This window comes from Xiphophorus maculatus, chromosome 23 (genome assembly GCF_002775205.1).
Source record: "Xiphophorus maculatus strain JP 163 A chromosome 23, X_maculatus-5.0-male, whole genome shotgun sequence".
Taxonomy (NCBI): Eukaryota; Metazoa; Chordata; class Actinopteri; order Cyprinodontiformes; family Poeciliidae; genus Xiphophorus; species Xiphophorus maculatus.
The window spans coordinates 10,457,771-10,480,154 of record NC_036465.1 but is presented as its reverse complement, the minus strand read 5'-3'; the positions used below and the strand labels follow the sequence as shown (position 1 = coordinate 10,480,154).

General features: G+C 36.7%; 2 protein-coding genes across 4 annotated transcripts in view; both read left to right on the top strand.

Moving 5' to 3' along the window:
- LOC102229795 (multidrug resistance-associated protein 5-like) overlaps positions 1–6,688 on the top strand; it is a 33,798-nt gene extending 27,110 nt beyond the window's left edge. The window contains exons 23-29 of the mRNA XM_005811512.3: positions 860–949; positions 2,006–2,198; positions 2,318–2,477; positions 4,129–4,207; positions 4,287–4,400; positions 4,651–4,815; positions 5,842–6,688. Of these exons, the coding sequence (XP_005811569.1) occupies positions 860–949; positions 2,006–2,198; positions 2,318–2,477; positions 4,129–4,207; positions 4,287–4,400; positions 4,651–4,815; positions 5,842–5,937 (897 nt within the window). The 3' untranslated portion in view covers positions 5,938–6,688. The remainder of the gene's footprint in view (positions 1–859; positions 950–2,005; positions 2,199–2,317; positions 2,478–4,128; positions 4,208–4,286; positions 4,401–4,650; positions 4,816–5,841) is intronic.
- Positions 6,689–12,564: 5,876 nt separating this feature from the next.
- med12 (mediator complex subunit 12) overlaps positions 12,565–22,384 on the top strand; it is a 30,134-nt gene continuing 20,314 nt past the window's right edge. For 2 of the 3 annotated variants that reach the window (XM_023328401.1, XM_023328400.1), the window contains exons 1-11: positions 12,565–12,735; positions 16,638–16,742; positions 16,831–17,022; positions 18,261–18,420; positions 18,540–18,715; positions 18,878–18,988; positions 19,677–19,949; positions 20,059–20,205; positions 21,316–21,415; positions 21,508–21,644; positions 21,876–22,007. In XM_023328401.1, coding sequence (XP_023184169.1) covers positions 12,634–12,735; positions 16,638–16,742; positions 16,831–17,022; positions 18,261–18,420; positions 18,540–18,715; positions 18,878–18,988; positions 19,677–19,949; positions 20,059–20,205; positions 21,316–21,415; positions 21,508–21,644; positions 21,876–22,007 — 1,635 coding nt within the window. In that variant the 5' untranslated portion in view covers positions 12,565–12,633. The remainder of the gene's footprint in view (positions 12,736–16,637; positions 16,743–16,830; positions 17,023–18,260; positions 18,421–18,539; positions 18,716–18,877; positions 18,989–19,676; positions 19,950–20,058; positions 20,206–21,315; positions 21,416–21,507; positions 21,645–21,875; positions 22,008–22,384) is intronic. The other variant, XM_005811508.3, reaches the window with a different exon arrangement.

Here is a 22,384-nt window from a genome sequence, read left to right as displayed (position 1 = left end):
TATAGCTGCAGGTCTTTTTTAGGGTGTTTCTACCAGCGTTATGCATCTAGAAAATGAACATTTTAAGCATTTTTCTTTGCCAACTAGCTCAAGCTCCATTCTTTAGAAGGAGGGTGTCTCTAAACTTCAGTCTTATCGAAGATTCTTAGTTGGATTTAGGTCTGGACTTTAAACCATTCTAATACACGAGTATACTTTGATCTAAAACATCCATGGCTCTATGTTTATGGTCATTATCCTGTCGGAAAGTTACGTAAAGTCTTTTTGAAAGGTGTGGCTCTTAATTTACCGGTCGAGCTACATTTACGTTATTTGTTTTATTAGAGTCAAATGCCACTTTTAGATTGTTTTGTTTTTATCTTCATGATTGTTCCTATTGTTCCTAAACAAACTCTGAGGCCTTCACAGAACAGGCGAACAAACGTTTTTTTGTTAATGAGGTGAACTCTGAAACTGGATTTTATTCAGGGGTTTCAGAGTAAAGGGCAGCAGGACATATCATGTATTTATCATTTTTGATATTTCTTCAGCTTCACGATTATACACTGCTTTGTGGCAGTCTATGACATAAAATACCAAAATAAGACACAGAGGTTTGCTATAGGTATGAATTTCTTTATATGTGGGGGTGTGTGTGCGTGTGTGAAGGAGCTGGTTTAAGTGTGAATTTTGCAGCATTTTATCACATGTTCTAATCAACACAATCAGTGCAGATAATTGAGATCAATTAGCGAGGCTGTGAAGGAGGCATGTCAGCGAATCTCTGCTGATAATGCCTAAACAGGCAGTGCTCCAAGGTAATTGGTGTGACAGTGATAATTATTAACCTTTTAACTCTCTGTTTGTATTTCACCTCCAGCTGACCGGCCTGTTTCAGTTCACTGTGCGGCTGCTCTCCGAGACCGAAGCTCGCTTCACGTCGGTTGAAAGGATAAATCATTATATAAAGGTAAAGGAGTGTTAGTCTGTAGGATCACAGCAGGTAGGGCTGGGCGATATGGTTTAAAAATAGAATCTCTTTTTTTCATATCAGATCTGATTTCCAGTTAAAAAAAAATTTTATTTGCTTGATTTCTTTTATAGAAAACAGAAATTACAAATGACAGAAAATATTTTCAAAAAGTGGCTTTTATTTTAATCATCCTTTCTGTAAGTTCTGCTACAGAACTTACAGGGCCAATCTACAAAAACTTTTGTTTCATGACAAGAATGTAATCATAATATTAGCAGAAAAAGACGCAATTTTACCAGAAAAACAACTTAGAATCGTTTTAATTATAAATAATGCTTCTAGAGTTATCAGGATCTGTTGTTTTAAAGTCTTGCTACTGATAATAATAATAACAATGATATAATAATTTGATGCTGATATTTTAAAATATGAAATATTATCTATAAAACTTCTACCAAAGTGTATAACTAAACATTTTGCATTTTATTTTTTTATTTTCCAAGTTGGATTTCTCATAAAATTACTACTTTATTCCCAAATATTACGATCGCAATCTTGTACTATTATGACTTTAGCCTTGCAATAAAAAAAAAAAATCTTAGCCTGGCTCTAAGACTGTGTCGCAGAGCTGAGCTGAATTCAAAGTCCACATGAACTGACATGACTCTAAACTATGGGCAAAGGAGTGTATTGGTGAAAAAAATCCACATTTTCCAAAAACTATATCTTCAGAAACCAAAAACTTGATTAATCGATTAAATTGATTTATCGCCCAGCCCTGACAGCAGGTAACCAGAATGATGTAGTAGATTCATCAGGGCAGCTGCCGAGTTTTGCTCATGTTTTTGTATTGTGTGCATGTGATCTGTACACACTCCATAGCACATGACAGAGCTTGTCACGCCAACCACAACTTCTTCCCCTTTAGTGCAAAGAGGGGAAAAAGAGCTTATAGAGCAAAAATCAGTACAGATCAGTGGGGGATGGGGAGGTCCGCTCCTCTTCAGGAACTCAGTGATTCATAGCAGATACCATCGTCTCTCCTTATCTCAGAGTCTTGACAGTGAGGCGCCCAGACAGAGTCCTGAGGCAGCCGCTCCTGCCCCCTCCTGGCCTCAGCAGGGAAAGATCAGCTTCCAGGATGTGGACATGCGCTATCGGGATCATCTGCCACTGGTGCTTAAGAACCTGTCATTTACCGTTCTCCCCGAAGAGACCGTCGGCATCGTAGGCCGCACAGGATCAGGTACAGCTGACCCCTTCTCTGTTCCTCAGCCAGCAGCGTTTCCAGCTCACATTTACGTCTCTGTTTCAACATGTCCACATTTGTCGGCACAGCATCTTTTTTTGTGTGTGTGTTTGCAGGGAAGTCTTCTCTGGCTGTGGCTTTGTTCAGACTTGTGGAGCTCAGCGCAGGCTCTATAGTCATTGATGGGATCGATATTGCACAGATTGGCCTGGATGACCTGCGGAGCAAGCTGGCCATCATTCCCCAGGAGCCAGTACTCTTTATTGGGACCGTCAGGTAATCCAGTTACCATTACTTTATCACCAGTAGCTGGGACTCCTGCTCCATTCTGGGATATAAAATGAATTTTGAACAAAAATACCCTACAAAAAAACAATTACTCCTAATTAGGTCTGAAGCGATGAATCAGATTAATTGTGATGAGTCTGTTATTGAATTAATAGTCAATTAATTTAGTAATCGATTAATTCTTAACTGGCGCATACAGACTCAAACAAATGTCAGTTGCTGAAGGAACAACATCGTCAGAGCTATAATTAAACCAAAAATGTACAAAAAATATATATATTCTGGTAAAAAAGAAAAAAAAAAAACATTTGTTTTTAAGTACGTCTTACCCACAACTCCTCAGGTGGCTACAGTGTGTTATCAAATAATTGTTCAGTTCATCCAAAATGAATCTACAGATCATCCCTAAACTGTATTAATTTTAAGTCAAACAGAAAGGCAGAGCTTTTCACGTGTTGCCCATAACTTTTAATAAACTGTTATTTTCCAGGCTCATCTTTCTGCTTGGCTGCTAGTCAAATTTATCAAGCTACTTTGCTTCTCAAGCTAATGTAGCAAGCGCAAAATAGAAAGGTTTCTGACAGAAAAAGATTGAGGTGGAGGACATTACTGCAGAAAATCCTAAGAATTCAAGGCCAACTAGAAAACGAAAGCAGCGTTTATTCTAAATGAATGTAGTAATTGTTGAATATTGAATAAAAGTGAGAGAAAAACATGTTTATTTACAAATTTTGTAGCATTGTTTTCGGAGTGTCTGTGCTCCAGTACATTACATTTTAATGATTGCATCATCTCCTCAGCGTGCCATCAAGTGCTGCAGATGCCTGTTAGTCACCAGTAATTAAAGTCGGGTGTGGCAGCAGGGAAGCAACTAAAACATGCAGGACATTTTTGAGAAACTAATTTATTTATTTTTTATTTGCCTTGAAGTCAAAAGAAACAAAAATAAATGCTTGACATATTTTACTCTAAATGTAATTAAACCATTTATAAAGTATGCGTCTCACGTCCCAAGTTAATTTACTGAAATAAATTACATTTTTAAAGTTATTCTAATTTATTGAGGGGTACCTCAATATGCAGAATATAAACATAATTGATCATTTGTAATACTTGCAGAGTCTGACCTTTAAGCTGAAAACTGGTTAAAACGGCAGTGAAAGGAAAGAGAAATGCAAGAACAGAAACCTGCAGCGTGTTTGTTGGATGTTTCTGGCTGAGTAAACATTTGTAAGGGCAGGTGGGAAGAGTAAAAACAATTTCAGGTAATGGCAGACATAAGATCTGCTTGCTGCTGTTTATAGGCCTCCTAACGCTTCAGAATTTACAGCCTGTGGATAATTACACTGTAAAATGTATGTCAGCAGCAACTTGGAAAAATATTCATTAAAATTGGTGCAAAGGGAATCCAAATAAGCTGATAACCTGGGTGGAGATTCATGTCATTTAAAAATGCATTTGCAAACAGGAAGCAATAAACTTCGATCTCCTCTATATACAAAAAACAGGATCATTATTATGCGTAAACAGCTTTCTATTTACTTGCAATGTCAATTTTAGATACTGAAAGGGCTTTTGAATGAATTTGTTGCATTAACGTGACGTTTTTTCGTCTTTGTTATGATTTATCTCCCCCCAGGACCAATTTAGACCCGTGGGATCAATACTCTGACTTGCAGATCTGGGAAGCTCTTGAGAAAACCCACATTAAAGAAATGGTAAGTTATTTGATCAACAGGTTGTAGATTGCACGCAAAGCCTGTCCTCACAGTTTGGTTCCTGTGTGTCCCTCCACAGGTCTGCCAGCTGCCTCATTCCCTCTACGCGGAGGTGACGGAGAACGGGGAGAACTTCTCGGTGGGAGAACGGCAGCTCCTCTGTGTAGCCAGGGCCCTCCTGAGGAACAGCAAGGTGCTGATTGCATTGTGCTGCCATCTTTTATTTACATCCTCAACTTTTTCTCTGGATGAGCAATGATCTCCTCAGGTTCAGTTAATGAGAAAATAAGAGCCTCCTTTCATCTAGTTTTCAATGTGATACCAGTGCCACCTAGTGTTGGCCACCTTAACTGCATCATTAACTATGTAAAAGGGCACGGGCAGTGAATAACTGTTTAAAGCTGCAGTTTTCATTGTTTCTCTCGCTCTGAAACTGTTTTCAGATTCTCATTCTGGACGAGGCTACGGCGGCCATCGACACGGAGACTGATCGTCTGATCCAGGAGACGATTCGCACTGCGTTCAACAACTGCACAACTCTCATCATCGCACATCGTCTCAACACAGTGATGAGCTGCAGCAGGGTCATGGTCCTGGACAATGGCCAGGTGGGTAGAAAAGCGAAGCACATTTACAAACTGAAGCAGCGCTGTGACTTAGACCTAATAGAAAGTTGTTTCTTTTTCTGCTTGAAAACAACTTATGAAGTATTTAGAAAACATGAAATGTCCAAATGTAATTACTGGTTTGTTGAGGACATAATTTGTGGCACAAACTGGAATATATTTTTGATATTTTACTATTTCTAGATAGCGTTTAATGATTAACTAGTCAAAGTTTTCACAGAAACATAAAGATAGAAACCTTAAGAACCAATTTCGACTGTGTATTTATAAACAATTCTTTGGGAGTTTAGTCACTCTTTAAAGAGAAGCAGCAAAAATAAATGAGGCGATTAGCTGAGCTTTCCCACAACTCATGGAGTCATCTAGGCCATGCTACTGTGAAATATCTGCTACCCTGTCTGGATTTTGAGCTGTTTGCATGTCATGACAGTCATAAGACTGTCATACAAAAACAGTGTTCAGTCAGAGGCCTTTTCAAATTTGTTGCAACACTGACTGCTACCAAAGATTCTGCTACCAGAGTTGTGGATGGTGATGCCACAACATCACCATCCACAACTCTTTGATACTTGGATAAGATGAGTTACCTTTAATTTCCCCTGGGGATAAATATTAAGTACGTTTGAGTTGAATTGAATAAAATAAAACACAAAACATATTTTTTTTATATTCACAGAGTTCTTGTTGATAATACTCATATTAAAGAATAGTTCAAGCAATTAAAAGCCCCAAATTGTCAGGGATTCATGCCGATGATGTGTGCATGCAAACTTCTGTCCAGAAAATCATTATTAGAAACTGAACCATATCAACTCTCCCTCTCTGAGTCTCAAAGGAAAATTCAAATATATGTTATATACATTAAAAGAAATTCATCAAAACCAAGGAATAGTTTCAATATATTCATTTTTTTTTATTACGCTGCTTCTTACAAGGTTTCAATACCGAGTCTAGATGTAATTCTGATTCACCTATACTGATTGTGTCTTATCTGTTTCCTGCTCACAGATTCTAGAGTTCGACTCGCCGGCAGCCTTGCTCGCAAATGAAAACTCAAGATTTGGAGACATGATAGAGGCGTCAGAAAGCAGCCAAAGCAGATAAAATAAAACACTCTGAAGACGACAGCCGTGATCCTGAAAATATATGCAAATGCATCATTTACATGATACACACACACAATCATAATGTGAAGGAAAATAATGGGTTGATATCAGTTCTCTGGGTAACACTTTTTATTTGCCACATTAAAGACCCAGGGACTATATTTAAACCTTAAACTCATCAAGTATCAGTATACAGTATATATCAGTAAATTAGGATTCAGCTAACTCTGGCTGTTTGTTGCTGTCAAGGCCAAATAATTAACTCAGACAATAGCACTTTATGTTTGATGTGGTGCTTCCTCTTTCTTTGGAGGTCAGTTAATCAGTTTTAGTTTTTTTGTTCTATTACTCAAACCTCAGAGAGCAGGAATGTACCCATTAATCAAAGAAAAACGTAATATCTCATGTTTCATCCGTATGTTTTCCAAGAATGTATTAGTTTGTTAAATATTTAAGACCATGTTTCAACAAAAATCACCTGTTGTTCATTCCCATCAGGTACTGTTTGCTAAAAGTAGGAATCTTTTTTTGGTGTAATTTTAGTTTTTTTTTTAGTCTTGTGCTGTTAACACGTTCAGGTTTTATGAAGGAGTCAGCCATGTCGGCACGCTTTTTATGACTACTTTCATGTACAGTACTGTGATTTGAACTGAGCTAATGTTTCCAAATGCTGGAGTTTAAAATCTGCACCTTTTTATTGCGTTTGTTGTAATCTGGAGGGACAGTATGTAATGTTTTCACAAGACTGAGGATTTTAGATATTTGCCTTTTAGTAAAGTACGTGCTGAACAATCAAGAAAAGTGCAATAATACTTTTTCAAGATTGCCTTTATACACTTGAGATTGTAATGCTGCAATAATTTTATTAAATGTCAGATTTTTAATATAATGTTTTTTTAATAAAATGTTTACATAAATGAGTGTCCACTGTTTGTTTTTTACAGTACCTATTTATGATAATCCTGGGTGTAATTTAATGTCTGTACCAATACATTTTATAATAATATAACGTTAAAAATATCAAAAACAAGAGTTCAGTTTCTGATTTTAAATCTTCAGTTTTAAACCCCAAATTGAAAAGTTAACATTTTTCCTTTTTCGACCAACAGACTCTTCCAGAACCTTTAAATGGCTCTCAGGCCCCCAGGGAGCCTTTCAGCCTGAACACCCTGCAGAGGAATAGACGCTAGTAAAGTAATCTGCACACCAAATGCTACAATACATTTTAAAGCAATCTTTTTTAGTTAATGCATTGCTTGTTGACTTTACTCAACCATCCATTGATTTTTTTTTTTGTTCAGAGCACAAGCCTTAATCAGCACCAGCTAAGAAGAAGCTGTTAAAGAACAGCTACAACAACATACATCCTTCTCTGTTTCTCAATGTGTTGAACTAGATGCAAAATACTGTGCAGCAGAAAACTAACACTCCACATCAGCTTGAACACACCATTGAAGGAAACATGGCAGTACACTGCTCTTCAGCAGGGACAGAGACCCTGAAAACTAAAAACATGTTGGAGGTTAAAGACTTTAGGGTGGAGATTCAGCTTGTAGCAAGATGTCAACTCTGGCTTGAGGAAGGGCATTCGGCATGTGTCGAACATGTTTTCTATTTTTATTTTTTGTTAAAGAAAAAAGGAGACCATGTATCGTTTTCCGTCCCCCTCACAATTATGCACTAAAATACATCGGCTTTTGTGGTTTTATTGTGATTTTTTTTTTTTTAACCAAATGACCCTTTTTTTCAAAAATGATATGATACGGTTCTACCTGTCTGTAAGAAAAGATAAATGGGTGAAGAGCTCATATTCATCTCAAGACAAGTTCATGGTCAGACACCACCTTTTAACAAGGAAGATAACTGAAGAAATAAACAGAAACTTCACCGTTTGAGTGCCAGGGTAGAGCTAACACTAACAAGAGCAACACGATCAGAAACTTGTAGCAGTCAAGTCAAAGAGTGTAAAACTCTTATCTCCAGGGGACTCTGACAAGGATCTGCTCACACTTTGCTCAGTACTGCTAAACCAAGAAATCCACTTGTTCAGCCCCTGAGATCAACACCAGGAGTGATAACATCTGCACTGCATGACCTGTCTGACTGGAAGTCCTTTCCTGCAGCAGAAAACTTCCAACATTGTGATTCAAAAGCATTAGTGGCTTTTGAATAGGTTTAGAAAATGGCCAAAACCCAGAATTTCCTGAAACTCTTTAACCTCACAGATCATTTAATTCATTGTTTAGTGAACCACCTATTCCTGGCATTGCAAGCAAAAGCAGGAAATGTGAACACAAGTCACGTAGGGTTCATTTTACATGGTGCATTTAAAACAAATGTTGCTGAACTAACCTGTGGATATAAGAATAAAAAAGAAGCTGCCTTTATTGTCCTGCAAAGGGGAACTTCTGGTGTTACAGCATCATCAGGTATAAAGGTCTGATGATTCCATTATAGTTATTATTATTGTTTTATTGTTTTGGAAAGGATACTAGAAATAGGAAGATTACTTATGCTATGAATTAATGAATGGAAAAGGGGTATGATTATATAAGTTAAACTTCATCATACTCCTTTTCAGACTTACAGTCACCGAATAAGTGGTGTATTTACATGTATTTGAGTATGTAAATTTGATAGTAAGGTATTGTATTTACACTTAGAAACATGAAAGTCTTTATTATTATTATTATTATTATTATGTTTGTTGGTGATATGTCTGTCTGAAATAAATTATCATCATCATCAAAGGTTCACATAAAGTTTGAAACATAATATAAAAAGCAATATCAACAATATCAATAATAATAGTAATAACAATAACATACTGAAAATCCTGTCCATTTGTTAGAAATAAAAATATCGGACTTGTGATCCATTGAATGTGCAACCGAGTCAGATTACTTTTCCAACAATGTTCATATTTTGCGTATGAATTCAATATTGAAAAAAACAGATTATTTACAATTTACAATACAGTTTATTGATGCAGAAATACAGATGTACAATAATGTCAGAAATGTTATTTAAAAATTAATAAGAATAGTGTAGATGATTGTGCAAATGTCAGCATCAATGCAAAATACATATTGGTTTTGTTGGGAGCAGTGATGGTTGCAGTCTGCAGCTGCTGGGAGGAAGGATCTCCTCTAAGACTCCTTTTTGCACTTAGGATGCAGCAGCCTATCAATGAAGGATCTCTTTAGATCAGCAACAGCTTCATGCATGTTTAAGAAAGAAGATGGTGGAAAAATGTTTTTCAAGCAAATAAAAAATAATTAAAACTTTATAAAACAGGAACATTTACATGTTCCTGTTTTATCTGAATGATAAGTTTTATAATTTCCATGCCTTGAAAGGTTTGGTACCTGTGTACCTGCCTAGACCTCATGCCTAACCTCTGAGATGTTTATTCTCTCTTCTTAAAAAAAGAAGTTTTGGATCTCAGCACCAAGCAATACTTTCTGTCAGTCCTTTGCATAAAATCATAAAAAAATACATGAAACTCTGTGGTTGTATTAAAGAGGAGTCAATGGTTTTGTAAAGCACTTTATGTAGTCTGGCAGCCTCAGCACGTAAGGCTCAAAGAATAAACAAGGTGATAGGAGCCTCCGTATTGCAGGGATCAGTTATATGATAAAAATCAACACAAGCAAACAGAACCAGTGAAGCGGAAAATGTATAGGAAAGAGGTACTCTTGCTTTCCTGTGTGTGTTTAAAAGACAAAGTGCAGCACTCTGAAGCTATACTGACGACAGCAATAAAATGACATGAAAAAAGTACATTTGCCTTAGGTAAAAGTAAGTTTTCGTATTTTCTGAAACTTTACTTCTAATTTTCTGCCAAATTTTACATGCAAAAGTCTCTTCTTTGTATTTTATGAATGATACGCCTCATTTGTATCGTAAGTGAAACTGTTGCAGATGTTAAAGACATCAGGTGCAAATCAGAAACACAATGCAGTTTCCAGAGAAACTGCTGTGGTTTTACTGGGACTGTCCACAGTTTACATCTCGTTAAACAGTTCAGACTTACTCAAAGCTGAAGAGGGTGGAAACAGACCAGCGATATGAGTAGTTGTCACCAAGAACCATCAGCTGTGACCAAATAGAATTCTCTTTGGAATAACCACACTGATTTCTTCTGCTTCTCTGAATAATCTTCAAACCTTCTTGTACCCTTCAGGGAACGTTCCTTATGAAGGATTTTTTTGAGGCCAATCCTTGAACAATTCCCTCTGGGTGTTTCAGGGTTTTTAGAAATTATCTTTCAGGAACCTTGGCAAAGTTGCCTGAAGGTCCTCTAAATGTTTCACAGAACACACACAAGGGAACATTCTTTATGGCTTCTCCACAGTGCAGTAAGGGATAAACGTGGGATTTCCATTAACTGCACTGGTTATAAAAACTGGAATAACTCGCAAAAGTGTAAGTGGGCTCTCTAAAGACAACATGTTGCCGTTATAATTTTTTTTCATGTCCTACAACAGGACATGAATGGTTTACATATTTTACGCAACTGAATTTGCATTTCCTTTTCCAGTTTCCTTCTAGCAAAATTTTGTAGTTTGAGCCTCTATTAGTGTGAAAGTCAGATGACAGTCAAAGGCTTAGAGCAATCAGAAATACATTGAAGTTAAACAAAATAAAATGAAGGACAAAATGTGAACTACAAAATTAAACAACACCAAGAAATCTTAGGGAATTTAGAAATTAACTTGTTGAAGTTTTATTTCTGAAATTATCTGACAACATTTAGAAAAAACAATGTCACTGTTCAATGCATAAATGTACTGCTTTCTATGAGTATTCATTACCCGGATATCTTTTTCTTTTTACATTTTGTGAGATTACAACCACAGTTCAATACATTTGATTTAAGATTTTATCTGATAAATCGAGATAGATCAACACAAAATAGAGTGCAATTATGAAGTGAAAGGAAAACAATTCATAGTTTTCAAAAGCTTTCTGAAAATAAGGGGATTTTAGACCCCTTTATTTTGGTACTCTAAATAAAATCCAGTGGTGCCTAATTAGTAAATGGAGCCCATTTGTGTGTAATTTACATCAGTTCGGTAAAGGCTTCGAAGATTTGATTTTTAAAACAAAATCCCAATTCTTGAACATCAGAACACTAACTACTAGTTTGTCATCTGAAAATGGAAAAATTATTGCAAACCTACCAAAACATGACCAGTAAGGAAAGCATCTAAACATCCAAGAAGTCAATGGTAACTCTGGATCGCCTGCAGACATCCACAAACTGGGTGGAAGAGAATTATGAATCATGCGCTCCACAAATCACTGTGGCTTGTGACAAGCGGACTACAAATGAGACTTTTGTAGTTCCTTCCTTCAACAACAGCTTTCCTCATACTGTGTTTTTATTGATAGATTGCATAACCAATAAAGATCCTGTCAAAAGATTCTCTTCTTTCTCCTGTAGGATTGCCAAGGGCCTGTTGGCCACTTCTCTGATTACTGCGCTCAGTTTATCCCGGGAGCAATGTCTTATCTTGTTGGTTTGCAGTTAAGGTGCTCTTTGCTTTTGCAGATGATGGATTGAGAGCTGCTCCATGATGTGTTCAAAGAAGAAGCATATTGTTTTATATCTTACTCTGCTCAGGGATAAAGTGCCCACAACTCTGAGCTTTCTCTAACAAATCTATACAGTGCCTTCACAGAAGACCTACATTTAGAATAGAATTAAATGAAACACAGATGCACTTTATTTGCTAATGGGATGTTTTCTGAAGGCAAGTGAGTGCACTGGATTGGGAGAAGACTGAATGCACATTTTTGTATATTTTGAAAACCAACAATATTCTTCTTGCATTTTCTTAATTTATACATTGCTTATTGAATATTAATATTAATATTAATATTAATATTATGAAGCATTCCTAAACTTACTTGAGTAAATCTTCTGGACAGCCTAACCTCTGAGTAACTTCACTAAACAAATAACAAACTTGATTAAACCAAAAATTCACCAGAGGCAGACACAAACAGTTTACATGAATGTGGGACCTCTTGTTTGTTTAAAAATATTGTTGTTCTGTTATTTTTCTTTTGCCATTTACAGGTCAAGAAGATACAGTAAGTAGTATATTTTATCTGGTAGTACCATATCCTGTATCCATACATACTGTACTCTGTGTAGTTAGTTTAATATGTTTTATGTTTTAAAATGTTTTTTTTGTAAAGTTTTCATTCTACCTGAATCTGTTATATTGTAATTTTGATATTTACATTTTCTCTGTCTGAAGTTATCAGTAAAATGTGTTACAGTACTTGACTAGCTTTTTAAAGAAATACTTGTGTACTCTTACTTGAGTAATTTCTTGAACGACTACTGTTCTACTTTTACTTAAAAATGTGTTTAAGTAATGCTACTTTTACTTGAGTACAATTTATGTGTACTCAGCAACATTTAGTTTCCCTTTGGGATTAGTAAAATATTTTTTAATTAATCTGTATCAATTTAATGTCAGATTAATAGTCTACTCAGCTACATAAATCTGGAAAAAAGCATAACGTGAGACGCAGTTATTTGGACAGCCCACTTTTATGTGCTTTTATTTTGAAGTTTGCGTTTGAAAGCATCCCGGAAGCTCGTTTGCTTGTTGTTGCCCGGTGCTCAGGCTGCTGCTGCTGGGGAGGTGGAAAGCCCTGGCTGTGATGCCGCTGGATGATGGCTGCTTTCGGGATCTTAAGTTACGAACACCGGCCTTTAAAGCGGCCCCGCCTCGGCCCTCCAGACGTCTATCCCCAGGATCCAAAACAAAAAGAGGTAAAGACCGCTGCTTTGTGGAATATAAAAGCCCAGGATCAATGTTTTAGTGAAATAAAATGCCCTAACAGAGCAGCGGAGCTAGCTAGCAGCTGCTAGCCTGTTTAGCAGCCCTGCAGACGCTTCGGGCCTCGCAGTAACAATGAGCAGCAGCTCCTGGTTGGCAGCTTGTTAACCAGCTCTGTCCGGCTTAAGTTTGGAAAAACAAGCCGCTGCTGTCACGACCAGTCCAGCTGGGCTAGCTCCTCAGTTAACACATATGGATATAAACTGCTACATTTCTTCTGTTTGGTGGAACAAAACAGAAAACGTCGGATATTTAAATTCTGCCTGACTTGTTTGTTTGGGTTATTTAACTGGTTGCTACACAATGACGTTAGCTGAACTTGCTAATCTAATCCTTTTAAAATATTCAGAGCATGTTTAAAATAAGTGGTCAAGTTTAATTTATTCTCTGGGACGCTAAGTATCGTCTATTAATCTGACATTAAGCTGATACAATTCAACTCCAAAGTACTTTACTAATCCCAAAGGGAATTGGAAATGTTGTAACAAGAGAGTATACAGAAATTGTACTCAAGTTAAGAGTAACACTACTTCATTATATTTTACTCAGTAAAAGTAAAAAAATAATCATTAAAGACATTACTCAGAAGTAAACAAGTATTTTTAAAATATGCCTCCCACTCAAGTACTGAGTAACTGATCAGAACATCCGACTTAATACTTAATGATGGCATAAGAGAGACAAAAATACGAAGTTATTTACAGATACTGGTATTTTAAATGTCAAAATGAAATCTAATAATGTAATTACAGAATAACTGATTCGGACAGAAGGAAAAATTTTCTAAATCAACATTTTAAAATATAAAACCTACTAAATTCATCCTTACTTGTAGGTGTTGTGTGTATGTTGGAACCCATTTTTCAGTGACAGTACACTGTTAGAACTTCTTGGCCTGCAAATGGTGCAAAACGTTCAGTATAAATCTGTGTTCTAGATTTAGAACATAAAAAACATTTTATGTTCTAAATCTTTTAGAACATAAAACATTTAAACAAACAATAGCTTTTAAATTAATGTACACTGTAGGTGTGTGTCTGCCTCTGGTGTATTTTTACTTTAAACATTTTTGCTTTATTTACCAGTGGGTGGAGTGTCCAGAAATTTTACTTAAGTGGGAGAAGCGATACTATGTGACATTATTACTCAAGTAAAAGTAAAAAGTATGATTTAGTAAAATACTCCTAAGAGTATTTTTTTCCCCAAAAAAGATACTCATGTGAATTTACTACTGACTATTAATCTCTGGTTTTAACTTATATTATTTAAGGTTCTTCATAGAGTTGTTGTCAATGCTGTTGACTGTGTGAAGGAAGGATCTCCTGTAGCGGTATTGCAGTGTATTTGAAGAAGCCTCTGATTAAAGACACTTTGTTGTTGTATAACAGTCTCATGAAGAGAATACTTTATAATTTACTTGATTTCATGACGAATCCTTCTTTGAATCATAATCTCCAGAGGTTCCACAGTTGTCCACAGAACAGAACCGGCTTTCTTTATCGGGTTGCTGAGCCTTTTTAAATCCCTGGCTCTCATGCTGCTACCCAAACAGAAGAGATGACTTTCTCAACAACAGACTTGAGATATGTAGCATCCTGCTGCATACTGACATACCTGAGCTGTTCCTGGTTGTAGATGCCGTCACTCCAAGAATTCATGTGCATGTAGACTGAGAAACTTCCCTGTGTTTATGGATTTTTACTTTAACAATTTACCAACTTTCTGGTGTTTATGTGATTATTGATTTGTGGTTTTGGCAAAACGCATCTCCTTCTTGTTCGGAGTTTAAAGCCTTCCAATAATTTTTAGCATTATGTTTTGGGCAGCGGTGGTTTTTGCGGACACACATCCTTGTTCACCCTCAGAAACTGGAAAGTTGAACAAATTCATTTGTGGGTTATTGTCATATTATATTTTAATAAATGGGCCAACTACTTTTTACATAAAGAAATGTTATTATGAATAGAGTATTCCTTAATAAATGAAACCATAAATAAAAAGCATTTAAGTGCTTGTTTCAGTTTTTAGCCATCTCTCTGTCTTCGATGTGCTTAATTGCTAAAACAGTATAGGGAATTCTCTTTTTGTGTTTTTACAAACAAAATAAAAGTGTCATAAATCAAATATTGGGTATATAAAGAAATGCAGTTTAGGCTTTATCTGTATTTTAGATTTTGAACTTATGATTGAATGTAGTCCAGATATTGCAACCTTTAATAGCCCTTTAAAGTTGCAATAAAAGGGAAACTGAATCAAACAATAACTACAACAAATGATGTCCATAATTTTTCAAACCAAGCAGAGGAAAAGCTCTTCAACTATGAAGCAGAATCATCACAATTAATCATAGTTAGAGGAATTTGCACCTTGCCTAATTTTGCAAATAATATTAGTAATTCAATGTTTTGGTTTGGAGAACTTTGGTACTGTATGCTGGTCACATCTTTAAGCTGGACTGCTTTTCCCAAAGAAAAGTTTAGTGTTTTTTGTCGCCAAAAAAAACAAACGGATCTTTAAATTTCAGGGTTCGTCTGTGCATTTATTGTCAATGTTATGCCATTTATTCTGGACATTTACTTGAATCAGACAATAACCCATTTAATTGTTCCGTGTGCATCATCTTTTTGGAAAAATTTCCCTTTCCTTTTTTCACCATTAAGACTAACAAAAGGAGAACATGGAACATTTCAGTCTGAACCCATTTTTGCATTAAAATCTGGTTTCTATTCATGTAAAATTCACTTATTCAGGTCACTGTGACCTACTTCTCCATGGGATTTAACTTTCCTGTCTTCTGCCCTAATCACCCGTCTGTCTGTCCGGTGATCCCACCTGCCAGACTACAAAACCGTTTTGCGTTTTTCAATTTTAATCAAATTTCCGTGTTAACCACAGCCACTCTGAAGGGCTAGTTTGCGCTAGGGCTTAGGAGTTTACAATGAATTATTTTTAAGTAATTGATTGCATGATGAATTAAAATGAACTTGAAACATAGAAAGTAGTATTTTTGGAAAGGCAACTTTGTTTACAGAGAGATCATAATCAGTTTTATTTATGGTTTCGGTTAGAAGTGGTTTTTGTTTCTGTCTTATTTATTCTTTAGAGTTGTAATGTTTTATTTTGGATATTTAAAATATCTTACAATTCTTAAAATTTGTATAGCATTTGGAAATGGTCTCAAAACAACAATTTTATCGTTAATCGCAATAATTACTTGTACAATTTATTGTCCAGCAAAAATTGTGACAAGCCTATTCTCTCTTTCAATCTCATTGACGCAATGTATGCTTGCATTACTTTTGCTTTGCATTTTCTATTTTCACAGCAAACTGCTTTGAGTTTTCCTTGCCTCCTCTGTGGTTTTCCCTTTTACAACCTTCTCATTTTGTTAGGAGTTCCCCCAAGAGCCATGTTTTGCCGCACTCCAGTTTACCTTTTTAGAGAACATTCGTAATCCTTTCTGTTTCACCTGACAGATGTCTTGCTGCGGCTGCTTCCTGTCATTCAGTCAGGTGCAACAGCTCGTAAAGGACTGAAAGCATTCTCTGTAATCTGGAGTCTCATTTACGTGGTTTTGTGTGTGCATGGATTGGTTTTAGAAATTTTAAGTTTAGAGTGCTGCCATGTTTCTTCTTCCTCAACACTGTCTAAGACAATCACACAATGTCGTTTAGTAGTTCATTGGGTAGCTTACAAAGCCAGAATACTCATTTATTTGTTTACTACAAATGAAAGTCTTTTAAAAGTGGGTATTCCATTCTAATGTTTGGAATTTTATGCAGTTGACACACTTACACATGTTTTTACATTTTGTGAATCCGTTTCTGTGTTTCAGGATGAGTTGACTGCTCTGAATGTAAAGCAAGGCTTTAACAACCAGCCTGCCGTGTCTGGAGACGAGCATGGCAGCGCCAAAAATGTCAACTTCAACCCCTCAAAGGTGATTATGAACCAGTTCAGTCAAAATCATACACCTGACTGATTTAATGATTTGTTGTTAATGATGTCATTTCTTCACCGCTCTATAGATCAGCTCAAACTTCAGCAGCATCATCGCAGAGAAGCTGCGCTGCAACACGTTTGCAGATACGGGGAAACGTAAACCACAGGTCAACCAGAAGGACAATTTCTGGCTCGTCACAGCGAGGTCACAGAGCTCCATCAACAACTGGTTCACAGATTTAGCTGGAACTAAACCGCTCACACAGCTGGCTAAGAAGGTGAGAAGCTGAAGAAAATCTTCTTTACTAGTTTAATTTATTGGTGGTTACTGTCTTATAATAGATATTTGTAGCAAAGTTAAGCGTCTTCTTTTCTTATCCTTTGTGCATGACATTTAAAATAGCATTCTGGACAACCCTGAATGCTCCCAAGCGATTCTACTTTTAAGCTAATTAAACCCGAGTCTAAATATAGATAAAATAGTTTGACAGAGCAGGATGAGATGGAAAAGAAAAGCTAATGAAGTCTGACAGAGCAGTCTCATGGCTGCATAATTTGACCTGCTTTACAGAGTAAATTTAAAGTTTTATGTATTTGGCCTATTTGTTACATTGATATACAATTATATTTTTTTAAATCCTCCTTTTTCTTTTATCCTGTAAATCATTAAAATAACTAAAAAAAACTAACATTTCCAGTCTTTCTTTACCATCAATATTGAATTGGATGCTGAATTAGTCCTGGTGAAGCACAGCCGAGTTTCCTAAAATGTAAAATATGTAATAGATTGTAAATAAAGTCATATTACAATGGTTTGCAACTCATTCACAATTTATTACGGCAGTCACAGTTTTATACTGAACAGCTGCATCCAAATGTCTACATTTCTATTAGAAGAAAATCTTTTATTGCTACTCTGACAAAAGCTTTCCTTTAATAGGAATGGATTTCATTCAAGAAAAAATGCCTTAAACTGAGCTGGATTTTCCTTAATTTTTATATTACTGAACAAAAACAGAAATCAAAATAATGCTTTGTTTTTATTCAATTTTGTTTACAAGGCAGGTCTTTGGCCCGTTTTGTTGTATGTTCTCAAAACACAATAACAGTCATTGTTTGTCGAAAGCATCAGGTTTTATTGTTATTTTTTTATTACTTTGTGATGTCTTTTCTCACACCAGATTATCTTTTCATTATGTGTTCTCACAAATAGCCAGTAGATGTTTAGTTTTTGCTAACATGCATTGTTTTCTTTCTCTTGTCTTTGCTTCACTTGAGCTGTACAAACATGTTTCTTTGTTTGTTTATAGTACAGTACATTAAACTTTAACAATGAAGAAAACAAATAAAATGTTTTCTGATTTTCTGGTTAAACCAATCGGTTGGATAGAAAAATGATAACGCAATCTTTTGAAAGCAAGCAAAATCATTTATGGATTCAGGATTTTCTGCTTTGTAATGATAAATGTTTATTATTTTCTCTGTTGCTAATACACGTATAATGTCTCTGTTCCAGGTACCAATCTTTAGCAAAAAGGAGGAAGTTTTTGGATTTCTGGCAAAGTACTCTGTCCCTGTCATGCGTTCAGCTTGGATGATAAAGATGACATGTGCATATCATGCAGCTATAACAGAAACGAAAGTCAAGAAGAGGCATGTTATCGATCCTTGTATTGGTAAGAGACAAAATCATGTTTTGATTTTTTTTTTCTTTTTTTTCCTTTCAGTTGATTTTCGGACATTTGATCTAAAGTTTGTGGATTTGAAGAAAATGTTCTTGTTCTTGTGTTTGTAGAGTGGACCCAGATCATCACTAAATATCTGTTGGAGCAGCTTCAGAAAATCGCCGAGTTTTACCGCCAATGTCCCAGTCAGGGCTGCAGCTCCCCCCTCCCAGCCATGCCTGCAGACGTGGAGACCGCCATGAAGCAGTGGGAATACAACGAGAAACTCGCCATGTTTATGTTTCAGGTGAGCTGAAGCACTCTGTGCTATTTGTTAGCATTATTATTTATTAATAAATGAATTAAATTATTTGTAATGACTGAATTATGCTAAAGTCAACAAAAAATTTACTTCATTTACACTTACGACCTGGCAGAAAATGCTTATATATTTTGTTTTTGTGTCCAGGATGGCATGCTGGACAGGCATGAGTTCCTGACCTGGGTGCTGGAGTGTTTCGAGAAAGTTCGTCCAGGTGAAGACGAGCTTCTCAGACTTCTGCTGCCCCTCTTACTACAGGTAAAAACACCTGCAGTCGCATCCACACATGTGGGAGGCACATAGTGCCCCTTAAACCTGTTCAGATTTTTTTAATGTTTTTTTTATACTTGAGTGTATTTAATTGGTAATTTTGTACTGAACCAAATCCAAGCATTGCATGATTTTGAATTCAAACAAAAAAGATTCAAGGATTCCAAATAATGCTAAACATGTTTAGCGTACTTATTGGCTGCACTTCCAGTCTCTTGTTTGGGTTTCTACCAGCTTTGACTCATTATTTTCAGGTTTTGTCTGATTGTTGGAGAGCCATTGTGCTCTTGCTGCATATTCTCAATTATATTTAATCCTGGACTGTAACTTGGTCATCCTTGTACATGAGTATACTTTGATTTAAAGTATAAGACAAAACTAACTTACAAGTAACTTTAGCGAGATTATTTTAGGTCAGTAATTTCTTAATATTGATGATAAAGTACTAGTTCCAGTTGCAAATTATTTCTTTTGTAGCATGGCCTAAATATCTTGTTGTAAGTGAAATAATCTTCCACTGGAACTAGCACTTTTGCCTGTATGATCTGGTTTTTACCCCTGCTATAGCGCCCTCTAGGGGTCACAGCAACCCTTTGTGTTTCTTTGAAAGCTTACTGGTTTTAATGGACACTGAGTGGCCATGGCTAATGCTGCAAATCTCTCCTCTGCGCCTCAGTACTCAGGAGAATTTGTGCAGTCTGCTTATTTATCACGAAGACTGGCTTACTTCTGCACACGTCGCCTCAACCTGTTGCTAAGCGACGGCAGCCTGGGCCCCGGCGCAGGGGGTCACGCGGCACACGGCATCCTCACGCAGCAAGGCAACGCTCTGCCCACCACCCCGACCTCCCAGCCGGCAGGAGGAAACCAGGCCCAGACGCCGTTCACAGATTTCTACGTTTGCCCGCAGCACCGGCCGCTGGTTTTTGGTCTCAGCTGCTTGTTGCAGGTGCTTCATCTCACGCCTGCTATTTCACTTCAATATTATGGCAGATTTTACGTTTATTTGTTTGTTTGTAGCTACATTTTCCTTTCCACTTCTGTGTTTGTCTCTTCAGAGCATCGTTCTGTGCTGCCCCAGTGCTTTGGTGTGGCATTACTCATTAACAGACAGCAGGAATAAGACTGGATCACCTCTGGACCTGCTGCCTATCGCCCCCTCCAGCCTGCCAATGCCAGGAGGAAACACTGCCTTCACACAACAGGTACTTCCACTAGTAGTCTAGTTAACGTTTTTTGATTTTCTTTCGTATAGTCACCTTGTTTTTGTTTACAGCAGCAATTATTTATAACGATTATTTTCGTAGTCAATTATTTTGACGATTAATCGGATGAAACAGTTGGCACATTTTGCAGCTTTCTCATTTAACCTCTCATTTAACATTGGATATTTCATCCAATATTACAAATACATTGAAATATGTAAATAAGCAAATAATTCAGTTCCTTTTTTTTAAAAGTTTTTTTTGGCTCTAGTGGCCTTTATTTGAAAGTAGTCTGACAGGACGGTGGGTAATGAGAAAAGGGGGAAAACATGCGGCAAATGTCGCCAGGCCAGGAAACGAACCTGCGACCACTGCCAAGAGGACGTGGGCTGTGCTTTGCCCCTGGGCCACCACAGCACCCAATAATTCAGTTCCTTTTTAAATGGGAAAATAAATATTTTATTGCCTTATATGTAATAACATAACTGTCCTTTAGTGTACGCTTAATCATTTGTAGCAAAAACAGTCTACTAACATCAACATGCGAAAAGCTTAGACTTTTCTGCTTGAATTAAAATCAATACAGTGAAGAGCTAATCTGTTGATTACTTTTTTTGTTAAGTGGATAGCAAAAGGTTTTTAAAAGTAATTTATTTTACAAAATTATTATGAAGTGAAGCTAAACATTCCTCTTGGGTTGAACATATTTACCAACAGAGGTGTTTTTGGTTGATCTTAAATGTAAAATGTGTCTTTTTTGTACAGTTTTGACTTAATAACTTCTCTTACTGTGTTGTTCTTTCAGCAAATGGCATTTTTCTGAATCTGAATTCTCCATTTAACAATAACCTGATTATTAAATTAGATGATTATTTCAATAATCGATTAATCCAATTCCTTCATTACTAGTTTACAGCACGAATGTAAATAAATGGTTAAAACCAGCAGAAAAAACAATTTACAATGGATTGATGGATCACAGGAGAAAGAGGAATAATGCAGCATTTGAGGAAAAAATGACAACTTTTCATTCTCAACATTTCTCACAGAAAGAAATGTTCTGTATGTCTGTTCGTCTCTGGCATATTTTAATCTGCATCCACTTTGCAGGTTCGAGCAAAGCTGCGAGAAATCGAGGAGCAAGTCAAGGAACGCGGCCAGGCTGTGGAGTTCAGGTGGTCGTTTGATAAATGTCAGGAGACAACAGCAGGTAAGTCGGATGCACTCCCTTATCCTCGCAGACCTGTTTTATCTTGTCTACTTGTGAGAACAGGCTGTCAAACATTTTTGGTTTTTTTCCAGGTTTTACTATTGGTAGAGTTCTCCACACCCTGGAGGTATTGGATAACCACAGCTTTGAGAAATCAGACTTTAACAACTCCCTGGATTCGCTGTACAACAGGATATTTGGTTCCGGGCAGAGTAAAGATGGCCATGAGGTGCGAACAGATTCTCTTCATTAACATCTCATTATGCATGTAATAAAACTAGAAATCTCTTCAGAGGGGTTTAGACTAATGGGAAATATATGACCAGTATTAAAGCTCACTTCATTATTCCTGAATGAACTAAAAAGCGATTAAATGAGTTTTCCCGCTAGATCCTATGATGGAGTAACTAAGTGAAAATATTCTCATCTGTTCTTGCCTTTAACTCCCGATTGTGTCCAGATGTCGCCTGATGACGACGCCGTGGTGACCTTGCTGTGTGAATGGGCGGTGTGCTGTAAGCGCTCAGGCAGACACAGAGCCATGGTGGTCGCCAAGCTGCTGGAGAAGAGGCAGGCTGAGATAGAGGCAGAGGTATGAGGCACAGCGGCCTCCACAAAGCTAAATATGCACATCAAATAAATACAGAGCTATTCTGCAAGAAAACCTTTTATAAATCTAATGTGATGGACTGTTCAATTGGAGACCAAAATTGCAACATTTGTTACATATTCAGCTGTTGTGGTTCGCTTTCATACTGCACTGTGTCAAACGAGTCAAATCCTGGTGGTGGCGCTGCACCAAGAACGACTGAAGGAAATGACACAAAAAAGAAGCAACTGAGCACAACTTCCTTCTTCACTAAACAAAAACAAAATAAAAATGTAAATAGGATTTCTCTTTTGTCATTGGCAAAATATTATGACCCATTTCTCCTGCTGGTAGTAGGCATATGGGTTTGTTTAGGTTGA